This window comes from Chrysemys picta, chromosome 1 (genome assembly GCF_011386835.1).
Source record: "Chrysemys picta bellii isolate R12L10 chromosome 1, ASM1138683v2, whole genome shotgun sequence".
Taxonomy (NCBI): Eukaryota; Metazoa; Chordata; order Testudines; family Emydidae; genus Chrysemys; species Chrysemys picta.
Genome location: NC_088791.1, coordinates 298,087,357 through 298,099,407, shown reverse-complemented (window position 1 = coordinate 298,099,407; position 12,051 = coordinate 298,087,357). Strand labels below are relative to the sequence as shown.

At 40.6% G+C, this 12,051-nt stretch overlaps 1 protein-coding gene across 2 annotated transcripts in view; it reads left to right on the top strand.

Annotated features, from left to right (window-relative positions):
* The window catches only part of KPNA3 (karyopherin subunit alpha 3), an 83,690-nt gene extending 71,865 nt beyond the window's left edge, over positions 1-11,825 (top strand). For both annotated transcript variants that reach the window (XM_005287118.4, XM_065593992.1), the window contains 5 exons: positions 1,137-1,241; positions 1,371-1,442; positions 1,535-1,697; positions 3,223-3,317; positions 9,264-11,825. In XM_005287118.4, coding sequence (XP_005287175.1) covers positions 1,137-1,241; positions 1,371-1,442; positions 1,535-1,697; positions 3,223-3,317; positions 9,264-9,362 — 534 coding nt within the window. In that variant the 3' untranslated portion in view covers positions 9,363-11,825. The remainder of the gene's footprint in view (positions 1-1,136; positions 1,242-1,370; positions 1,443-1,534; positions 1,698-3,222; positions 3,318-9,263) is intronic.
* Positions 11,826-12,051: the final 226 nt, after the last annotated feature.

Sequence of the window (12,051 nt, the reverse complement as noted above, 5' to 3'; positions counted from 1 at the left end):
TATAGTTTTATTTAACTAAATTGACAATAAATACAGAAGGTCAGATCCTTAATTATACTGACTCTAGCAGTGCAGAGTTGTCAAAGTGGGTTCAACTATAACTGCAAAATGTACTGGGGGGCCTTAGTGTAAATGAGGCTGGTCCAGTGGATAATGTACTAAGTGTATATTTAAAGTCCCATTAAACTTTATTTTATATTGACCCCTATGTCTTTAGCTTTCACTGTGTTGCAGAATTTTGTATTGGAAACACATGATTGCATTATAGAAGCTGTCTGGGGGAGAGGTGGGGAGCGCTGGATGTTCTAGCACATGGGATAAGACAGACAGAGGGCCACGGGTGTAAGTCTGGCTTTTTGGTACCTAAGTGTGTCATTTGAAGGCCTATATCAGTGATTCTCAAACTTTTGTACTGGTGACCCCTTTCACATAGCCTCTGAGTGTAACGCCCCGCCCCTTATAAATTAAAAATATGTTTTATTTATTATATAAAATAAAAACACCATTATAAATGCTGGAGGCAAAGCGGGGTTTGGGGTGGAGGCTGACAGCTCATGTCCCACCACATAATAACCTCCCGACCCCAAGTTTGAGAACCCCTGGCCTATATAGTTTGCCAAATTGAAACTGCAGTCACAGAAGCCAGATTTACTCTAAAGCTCACTGAATGCCTCTGAGGGCTTGTCATTACTACTTGGACCTAAGTCATAATGTAACTGGTCAACATAGCTTAGGTCAACTTACCTGGTGTCTTCACTGCGCTGCGTTGATGGGAGACGCTCTCTGGTCAACTTCCCTTACTCTTCTCTGAGAGGTGGAGTACCAGGGTCTACCGGAGATGGCTCTGATGTCCATTTAGCTGGTCTTCACTAGACCTGCTAAATCTACCCCAACTGCATTGATTGCAGCAGCATCATCTATCTCCCTGTAGTGAAGACCATCCTTGATTTTTTTTTCAGGGAATAAGTGTTTCTAGGACAAGGAACACATGGTGGAACAGATTGATGAAGAATTGCTGGACTTATTTAATGCTTTATTTTTGTGTCATTGTAGTTCATAGGTAATGCTTTTTAGCCATGTATAAAGACTTAAATTATTTCTAAAGAAAGGTGGTTTCTCATTTTGTCTGATTGTAGGAAGCAGTTTGGTTCCTGTCCAATATCACAGCAGGAAACCAGCAACAAGTTCAAGCTGTAATAGATGCTGGACTAATCCCTATGATCATACACCAGCTGGCTAAGGTCAGTCAAGCTGTCAGTTACGCAAGTTTATCATCATCTTTTTATAAGTCTGACATGGAATATTTGAGTTAATAAGCTTTACAGCTGTATGCTTGCTAATTTTAATGAACTATCAATTTTACCCTTCAGGGGGACTTTGGAACACAAAAGGAAGCTGCATGGGCAATTAGCAACTTGACGATAAGTGGAAGAAAAGATCAGGTGTGTGTGACTGACTTTCAGGCTGTTGTTAAAATGTAGTGTATTGTAAGATTAATCGTATATAATTCTGAAGGCATTTCCCCCCTATTTAGGTTGAATATCTTGTACAGCAGAACGTAATACCACCATTCTGTAATTTACTGTCAGTAAAAGACTCTCAGGTGGTCCAGGTGGTCCTGGATGGGCTGAAAAACATTCTGATAATGGCTGGTGATGAGGCTAGCACAATAGCTGAAATTATAGAAGAATGTGGAGGTAAGATTTTATTTGTTGGGCTTTTTTTAAACTTTTATTTGCTATGGATCACTTTGTCTTCCTTCTTCAGAACCAGTGCAGTACTTAAGGCAGTGTTTCTAAAACATGTCCACCGTGACCACATGTAGCCCCCACCAGATTTTTTTGCTGCCACGATAATCTCCTAGGCAGTGATTTGGGGGGGGAGGGGAGGCAAAGCAGCGGCTCCTCCCTGCAGTGCCCAGTGTTGCTCCTGGATGTGTTGCCTTGGTGTTTGCTGGTACTGCCAACAGGATCAGCACATTGCACTGCAGTCTCCTCAGGGGATCTGGGCAGCGCCTCTGGCGACACAGGGGGCCGGGCAACCACTGAATTCCTGACCCACTTTTCCAGGGGCAGCGAGGCTCAGGCCTTAGCCCCAGGGCTGTGGCAAGAGGTGGTGGCTGAACTGAGGCCACCAAAAAATTTGTTGTAAGAACCCCTGACTTACGGCCATTGACACATGCCACATAACACCAGCAATTGGTCCTTATGTGGTATTTGAATAAGTGGATGAAACTGTCAGAAAGGGAAAAAAAATACATTACCTTGTAGCTATTATAGCTTTTTTCTATTTAGTGAAACTTATTTAGAGTGATTTTCACATTGGCGGACACTTGGTGGCAGGGTGGGGCGAGGACATACTTCCACAGACCAGTGTATTTCAGTAGTAGCTTTCTGTATCTTTTTCAGATTTGTTTTAAAGAGAGCGTTATTTCCACCCAACTCCTGCAGGATCAAGCACAGGCAGTAAAACTCGTGGTTTTGTATCACTCCATTGCAGTGGGAATGGATGTTAGTATTTTGACTTCCCTGCAGAATTAAAATAGAAAGAGAAGTTGGGCTTGAGGTAGCAAGTCCCTGTTAAATCACACATCAGCAGTTTAGATATGATGGCAAGTTAATTTTTCAAAAGCAAGTTAGAGACAAATGAATGTCTTAAAGGTCCCCCCCCCTGTTCAAAAATGAAGTTATGATTTTAAACTACTGTAGCTATGTTCTTCTGTCACCTTGTTTGCATTTCACTCTTGGTATGCTACTCTAATGTGGAACCACTTTTAGCCTGCCAAGATGTACAATGTCTGTATGGGACAAAGGATACATGCTATACAGCAGAAATGCACAAGGTTTGCTTAACTGAGTGCTTCACCTAACTTACATAAAAGGGAATGGATTGCAGCTGCCCTGGAGGCTTTTAAGAACAGGTTTGACTCCGCATCATCATTAAGGTGGGTGGCCTATGGAAGCGGGCTGTGCCAAGACCTGTAGATTCCACAAGCCACACCTCTGTCTTAAAGATGAAAATGACAACTTTGAAAGAACATTCTGGGTCATGTTTGAAAACTAGGCTCCATCGTGACCATCCTTGTACTCCAGTATGTCTTGAGAGGTACTAATGTAACTAAAGACCGTATTTTGTTATGTCTAAAATGCTAACCTAAAGTAGCTACTAACAAACTTCATTTTAACCCGTTGAACGCTTTTATTCCTGCTGTCATTTTGCCAGGTTTAGAGAAAATTGAAGCCTTGCAACAGCACGAGAATGAGGACATCTATAAACTAGCATTTGAAATCATAGATCAGTATTTCTCTGGTGATGATGTAAGTACATTAAAGAATGCTCTGTGTGTGGTTATAGATGTATGAAATGTCTGGTGTGAATGCTTTTGTACTCCATATTTTAATTTTGTAACTACATTGTCAGCTTTACTTCAGTCATCCCCCTTTATGGACATGGGTTGTTCGGAGGATATTTTCCTACCTTTTTCTGTACAGCTTGTCTTAATCTTTTAATTAAGATACTTTCTCAATCTTCCATTCTCCCTCTATGGTTTCCTTCCCTTCTGTGACTTCTTTGACCTGTACCTACTCCATCTTTTTCATTCCTTTCTTGCACCAAGAAACTGCCTCAAACAGACATTGACTAAGACGGGCAATTCATTTTTTGCCTAATAAACCAGTAAAAGCTAGCCCACACTACAACATCTTCTAAAGTTGAAAAGTTTATCATTAGAAGAAAATGTACTTGCAAATCAAGTTTTATATACTTTATTTAAAAATAGATTTATATCAGATATTATGATTAACCCTGCACGGTCCTTAAAAATTGTTTGATGCCAGCAGTTCTCCTTCAGATTACCACGCCAGGCCTCACGTGTCCTGTGTAGAAGCTATGGAACCATTCAGGACAGTAAAACTGTTAAGGGGTGCATGTATAATCCTAGAATTCAGTGCCAAGGAAGAGGTCCCTTCCCCATTACTCCCTCAGTTCCACTCTTCTTATTGGGTTTCGTTCTGTGACCACAAATCTGTTTCAATCTGTGCCAACTATTCCTGCACAGTGAAATCAATAGTTTTTATGGTGATTAACATTTTCTTGGACATTTGTCCTGAGTGGTATTTTGTTATAATTGCAGGTATAGCAACAATTGACTGCTTGGTGATCTTGTTCCTCCAAAATATTAGTTTCCAACAATCCGATCACCATGAAATGTTAGCTCAAGATATGTTTACTCAAATGACTTTGAGGCTTCTTTAGAAGGTCCACTGTGGGATGAAGTCCATCCTGTTGGAGTGCTTGGTGGAGTGAGGAGCTTTCTCCTGGAGATTTGAGTGGATTGCGTCTACAGTCTAAAGTATCTGAGTTGGAGGCCCTAGGACCAGACAAAGAATCCAAGACTTTTGGGTCCGTCCTCTGGATGTAAAGCAGCTGAACTGTTACAAGGAGGAGGGTGAAATTTTTTCCCCCTCAATCTCTGAGGATAGGACAAGAAGCAATGGGCTTAAATTAAAGCAAGGGAGGTTTAGGCTGGACACTAGGAAGAACTTCTTATCTGTCATGGTAGTTGAACACCAGAACAAATTGCCTATGGAGGTCATAGAATCTCCATCATTGGAAGTTTTTAAGAGCAGGTTAGACAAACACCTGTCAGGAATGGTCTAGTAGTTACTACTTAGTCCTGCCTTGAGTGCAGGGGACTGGACTAGATGACTTATTGAGGTCCCTTTCAGTCCTACACTTCTGATTCTGTGATTTTATGCACCTCAGATTATAGGGAATCCTAAGTCACTGTCCAGAGTTTCTAAAAAGTGTGTAAAAGTTCAAGGGATTTGCATGAAAAAAGGCACCAGGATATAAGTCAGTCATATCCAAAGGTTGGTTCAGGTCCAGCCCTGCTTAGTTGCACGCATTTCTTCAAATCCTGGGATGTCAAAAGCAGTTAGGACTTCCTCAGATGCTGGGTGTCTGGATCCTGCACTCCTTGGGCTTTGCAATGGGATTTATTAGTCAGATTGGATCTGTCTTCTAAATAACCTCTTTATTTTCTCATAAAAACAGTCTTTCCTATGTTGGCATCCTTTCTTACTGAGAAATCGCCATCTCAGAGAGGTCTAATCAGTCATGGTTTTGCTTCTGTGGGGAGAAGGAGCAGCCACTAAAGAACAGAGCTGAAGGCTCTGAAGCTGTATTTCTGGCAGTGTTATTCCTGCCTCTAGATACCTTTTTGTCACTCTGGCCATCTGCTGCTGCCCGTGGGAGTCAATTGTTTCAGAATAAGATGTATATCCACCTTCTTGTCTTTTGTCCTCCTTGGGAGTTTTGACCCTCGTGGGCTCCAGCTCTTCCTGATTCAGGCTCTTTTGGAGAGTTGGTTCCAGCAAAAAGGATGAAGGAAAACTGATATCTAGGTTGCCTCCCCCAAAATATTCCATACCTTTAGCAGAGTGCTGTCAGGATAAGAATTTCCATTTCTGTCCTGAAGGATTTGGTATCAGAGTAACAGGCTGGGTGTCATTCATCAGAAGTATTCCTCCCCCCATCTTTGTCATCTGATGCTTCTTTTTATTATTATTATTTTTTATAAATGGAGATATCCTATCCCCTAGAACTGGAAGGGACCCTGAAAGGTCATCGAGTCCAGCCCCCTGCCTTCACTAGCAGGACCAAGTACTGATTTTGCCCCAGATCCCTAAGTGGCCCCCTCAAGGATTGAACTCACAACCCTGGGTTTAGCAGGCCAATGCTCAAACCACTGAGCCATTCCTCTCCCCCCCCCCCCCCCCCTTCCTGTCCTTTCCTCTCCTCTCCTCAGAGGGACCTGAAGGCATTTAGGATCTAGTAGAAAGGATGGCAGCGTCTGACATTCCTCTTGTTTCAGTCCATAGTAAATCATGTGATATTTGACCTTCTGGTGTTGAAGGAGCCAGGTAGTTGTTCCCACAAACAAAGGGCTTCTAGATGCTGTAGAAGGTTTGCTTTAGAATCACCTAGCTGTGGTGCAGTCTGTTTTCAAGGAAACTTGACTCTTGGTGTCAGGTAATTAGGGGTTTAGACTACGACTGTCGATTAATCGCAGTTAACTCACGCGATTAATTCAAAAAATTAATCATGATTTTAAAAATTAATTGTGATTTAATCACACTGTTAAACAATTGAATACCAATTGAATGGATGCAAGGGGATAAGGCTTGGCAGGGTGGGGGTTCTGCATTGCTCAAAATGACACACCTGCACTGCTGGCGAGGGGCAAGTGACTGCTCTTGCAGCTTACCTTTGCTTCCCTATCAGTCATTTTTCTGTAGGGAAGCAAAGAAATCTGTGGGGGACATGAATTCTGCAGAATTCCCCCAGGAGTAAATAGGACACTGAGTCAGTGGATTATTTGTTTTGTTTTTTGGGCAGCTCTGTTATAACTTTACTGGATTTTCAATGTCAGTATGTCTTAGGGTCCTATGTAGAAACACAAAATGAAGCTAGATAACACTCTTCGGGTGGTTATTTATAACAAGTAACTATCAAACCCAAAACAGTATTCTGTCCCTTTTAAGGACTAAGGCAAACAAACCAAGCCCTTTAATAGGTGTGACAAAGTTCCTCCTCTATCTTGGTGGGTCCTGCACTTATTGGCAGATTTTCTTGCCTCAGATATTCACCATGTGGGTTGGGGAACAGCCCAGAGACCTTCCCCTCTGGGAGAACCCACAGTCCAGGTCAATTGGGAGGTTTGGGGGGGGAACCCAGGCCCGCCCTCTACTCCGGGTTCCAGCCCAGGGCCCTGTGGACTGCAGCTGTCTATGTTACCTCCTGTAACAGCTGCATGGCAGCTACAACTCCCTGGGCTACTTCCCCATGGCCTCCTCCAAACACCTTCTTTATTCTCACCACAGGACCTTTCTCCTGGTGTCTGATAATGCTTGTGTTCCTCAGTCCTCCAGCAGCTCTCCCTCTCAGCTCCTCACACTCACACCACAAACTGAAGTGAGCTTCTTTTAAAATCCAGGTGCCCTGATTAGCCTGCCTTAATTGATTCTAGCAGCTTCTTCTTAATTGGCTCCAGATGTCCTAATTAACTGCCTGCCTTAACTGGTTCTAGCAGGTTCCTGATTACTCTAGTGCAGCCCCTGCTCTGGTCACTCAGAGAACAGACAACTGTTCAGCCAGTGACCAGTATATTTGCTCTCTACCAGACTCCTGTACCCCACTGGTCTGGGTCTGTCACACAGGATTACACAAATGAGGAGAAAAGAAGCTATATTTACCTCACCTGCCTGATAGTACTAGGGCTCCCAGCCCAGAAGCATCTTTTTTTTCTTTTTCTTTCCCCACCCCCTGTGGAATGTCTTCTCCTCCCCTTTTGGAGGAGACTGGAGGCCACTGATTCTCTCTGTGCCACTAACTCTACATTATTCCCTTGTAGTTCACTGCAATAGGGCATGCAGGTGTGGTCCTTTTCTTCAGAAACCAGACTAACCCTCTCCTGACTTCCTAAGGGATGATAGACCCCTTGTACTAAAGAAGTATCAACCTTGGTGTGCTGCTTTGTAATGTCTTTGTAGAAGAAGACAGTCCTGCTAGTTGTAGTTCAATCACACTTAACAAAGCATAGTATCAACTCTAAATCCAGATTGGATCCTCAGTTTGGGAAAGTGCTCTTGTTCTTCTTAATTAGCACTCAGCTTTTCTGCTGAGGATTGTCGCTGCCTCTAGCGCTTCACTGGCATCCATTTAGAGTAATAAGCATTCTTATGATGGAGAAAAGTTATTTGCCAGTAACTTGTTCTCCAGATGTATTGCTCAGCAGATCTACAGCCTTTCCTCCTCCCCTCTCTTTAGGAGTTAATGAGTTTCCTGAAGTAGAGAGGGACTGAAGGATTTTAGGGGTCAGCACTCCAAAATCCTAAAGCCTTGTCTACACTACACAGTTTTGTCAACAAAAGTCAGCTTTTGTCAATAAAAGAGTGGAGGTATACATGCTGAAATGCTCCTCCCACCAATGTAACTCCCCTACTGTGCCGACATAATAAAACCAGAGGTGTTGGGCTTATGTTGGTGGTGTTAGGGCGGCGCAGTGTCTGTGTTGATACTGTGAGCTGGGGCAAGAATGGACGCTGTTCCCAGCTGGGAGCCCCGGGTGGCTTCCCCTCCTCTCCCAACAGGGCAGATGGGCTCCCAGCAGGGAGCTGCCAACAGAGCTGAGAGACCGGACTCTCAGCTCCCCACATTCCCCCTCTTAGGTAGGTGGAAGGGCTCAGGGTGAGGACGCACACCACTGACCCAAGGAGGGTAGTGTGGACATCAGTCACCACAGTAATTAATTCAGTGGCTTTAAGTCGACCTAATATAGGTCGACTTATCTTTGTAGTGTTTCAGAATACTGGATCTCAGTGTGTAAACAGTATATGCACCCTCAGATGGCCTTACTGTTTTGAATGGTTCAATAACTCATGCGACATGGCATGTGGCTCCTGAAGTCTGATTTTCAGAGCCAGTACATTCAGAACAAATATCAGCAAGTAACCTTTTCCTAGCATGCTCAATGCTGCTGCCAGTGGACTGTATGCTGGAAATCAGGTGTACATATTGTAATGCTATTAACAATTTTAGCCTTCACTAGAAACAAAATGTTACCTGTGTGCCTAACTTCTAAAACTCTGAGAGGGGAAATTGAATCATGGTTCTTCTATATTAATGGCTTGCATGCTACACCAAGCTTCATTTGTTTCTTTTGTAAAATAATATAGTATATTCAACTGGGAATTTGAGAAGTTTAAAAAATAAATCACTCTGAAATAACTTAAGTTAGAATCTTCAGAATCAAAGAGGAAATACTGATTACTTAAAAAAAAAAAAAAAAAAGACAAGAATTCCTATCGGCTATAGATAAAAATCAATTTAATACAATAGGTAACCCTGAGAAAAGCACAAAACTAGTTTTTAGATTTCACTAATATTGATTAGATGATATAGTAGAAAGCTAAAATTTCAATCTTAATTTTGTAGTTGAGTCTTTGCTGTAATTAAGTGGTAACACAATCAATAAGGATTTGATGCATCTATTTCCTTAATGGCATTAGAACAAAGCGTGATTTTTCTTTTTTAAAAAAAAAGTTATATTGAATTGGCTAAAATTATTAACATTTCACTTTTTAGTAACAAAATATTTCAGTTGGCCAATAATTTATGAAATATTTATGCATCCCTGTATGTTAAATGACTTGTACAAGGTGTTGGGTTTGTATGGATTACTTTTTATTATATCTTTATAGATTGATGAAGATCCCAGCCTCATTCCTGAAGCCACTCAAGGAGGTACTTACAACTTTGACCCAACAGCCAATCTTCAAACAAAAGAATTTAATTTTTAAGTTCAATACAGTGCAGCTTCTCTGTCCCACACCAATACGAAGCACCACCAAATGGCTACCAAGTGAAAAAAAAAAAGGCTCCAAGACACACATGCCTCCTCGTTTTGATGCTTCTAAAGCAAGCCATGTATCGGTCACTTTGCAGTTGCCAAAAGTCACTATCACGTGGACTGTAAATGCATATGCATGATCTCTTAAACTGTTTTACAATTCTTTTTAACAGTCCCAATTACCTTCTTTTTTTGCCTTTTTCCCTGGTGCCACATGCTGACAACCGCAATCTGCAGTTTTGTTAAGAAAATTTCATAGTGGTGGCACATCTGCTTTCCACGGAAAAGTAACTTCTTTGGAAAATGGTGCGCTGTGGATCAAGACACTTTGGTATGATGCATACATTTTGGAAGACTTTACAGGGGCACAGTTTGGTCTGAGCCTCCATCGTCCTCCACAAACATATTTTCATATACTTTATGTGGAAGAATAGATTCAAAAATGCAAGCCAAATGAATTTCATTGGTGAAACTGAAATAAAAGTAACTTACACTTGGCAATTGATTAAACAGTTAAGTTTAAAAAACAAACTACTTCATCTATCAGTAATTGATGTGTGTTCATTAACTGCCTCAGAAACCAGGGTTGGAGAATGAACTGTAGATTTGGACTGGTAAAGCTTTTGCCGTTATACCTAATTTTTGAGAACAGCGAGCCCTATTTGACCACTCACTTCAGCCTGTGTGTTCCTGCTGTTTTGAAGTAATCAGATGCTGTGCATGGTATTTTACCTGAGCTACAACCTGTTATGGACTTGAACTTCTGTTTAAGCTGAAAGCAAGAGTCCTTGACGAGAAAAAAAATCTGTCCAAAACCACGCATTGGTTAAAAAGAATCTTGCTTTCAACTTCCAGTAGTCAGTATATTTCATTTTAAATTGATAATTGGATAAGGTTGATTTATATTGGGTTTAAACTGTGGAGCTTTCATGTTTACTGTAATTTAGTCTTAAACTATTTTTTACTTAGTAACCAGTGCTTATGATGATGTGGTTGGCAACAAACCAGCAGCTATTTAGAAGCATCATAAAAGCTTCATTCTTGGAGTATTGGAAGAGTAATTCAGAAATGAGTCTAAAATGGTATTCACTTGATTTTAAAAAATTACAAGCTAGTTGATGTGTGAGGCTGTTTAGAAGCTGCAGTGTTTCAGCATAAGCCTGATATGCAGCACACATTAAGTAACTTTATATAAGCTGGTAATAGGAGAGGTCATTGCTTTCGGAAAGTTGTCTGGCCCAGTTATTTTCAAAGGGATTTGCTTTTGGTGGGGTGAAGATGAATAATTTGAAACTCTGTAAGCTATCACACAAGCTGGTTTTGTTGCCGTTGTTTACTGGGTGTAATTTCCCAATGCATTGATGTGAAGGGATAGAAAAATCTAAACTAATTTAGTTATTGGATGTGGGTTGTATTTACTGTGATGAAGATAAGGACAGATGCCATCAGAGCTTTGTGGATCAGCTGTTTTTTTTCCACGGATGAACAACACATAGCAGGTGTGCATTCATTAAATATGTATCTGCCAAGGTGGAGCCACTTTAAAGAGCGAGTTGTCTTGTATCTTAAATAGATACAAGCGTATGTTTAAAATGCAAGATTTTTACTTGCTAGATAATCTGTTTTAATATAGTGGTTTGGCCTCTGATTATTTATAGGTTTTATAAATTTTAGAATCAATTTCTCTTTAAGGTGGCTCAGATTTTTCAACTCTTGTGCACATAAAATTGAGTTGAAGTTCATTGTGCCTTTTTTTCTTTTCCCAAAAGTTGAGTTGAAGCTTCATATGGTAACTGCATCCTAGTCACATACTATAGTCTAAAATCTTTAAACTGTGTGGTGTTTGCTAAAACTAAACAATATAAAGTCAAAGTTAGTAAGGTCACAAAGTTTTGTGAAATTAGAGTTCCAGCTGATGATGATGTGAACAAATCTTCCCCCTCTTTATTCTCAATTTAGTTCTCTATATGCCATATAGACTGACAGTTACCCTTTTCAGCCTGCACTCACGATTTTCCTAGAGATTACATACAAATTGAGATTACATTCATGATTTTCCACAACTGTGAAGATCTAATTTTTTTTCTTGCACTCAGTGCATCACATTAAAAGTGAACATCGGAGAACTGAGTAAAGCACTACAAAGCATTTGCTCATTTCTTTCTGTTGTGACCTTATCAGCTTTTGATTGGGATTGCACCATTTCATAGTTAATAAAGGAAACCAAGTATATTGCTGCACTTTTACGTTTTCAGAAGTGTTTAAAAATTGCATTGTTTTTATTATTTTTTTAAACTATCAGTTAAAATAGACTAAAACGTTCTTTCAAAAGAGGCATCTAAATGTGTTCCTAATTTTGTATATGGGCTTAGGTTTTGTAACCAATAAAAAGCTGCTATCAAATACTATAAAACATGCAAAAACTTATTTTGAAAACTATCAAACTGTCTTTTCAAATTGATTTAAGGTTTTTTTCTGTCTTTGACCAAATTTTAGCTAGTAGAACTCCACATCAAAGTTTGAAGTATGTTACTTAAACAAAATAAGCTAATGCAGTGATCTTTGAAACTTTGAATACTGTTCTAATGTGGAGTTTTATATTTGCTATAGAGTTGACCATCCAGTGGAGGAAGGTTGTG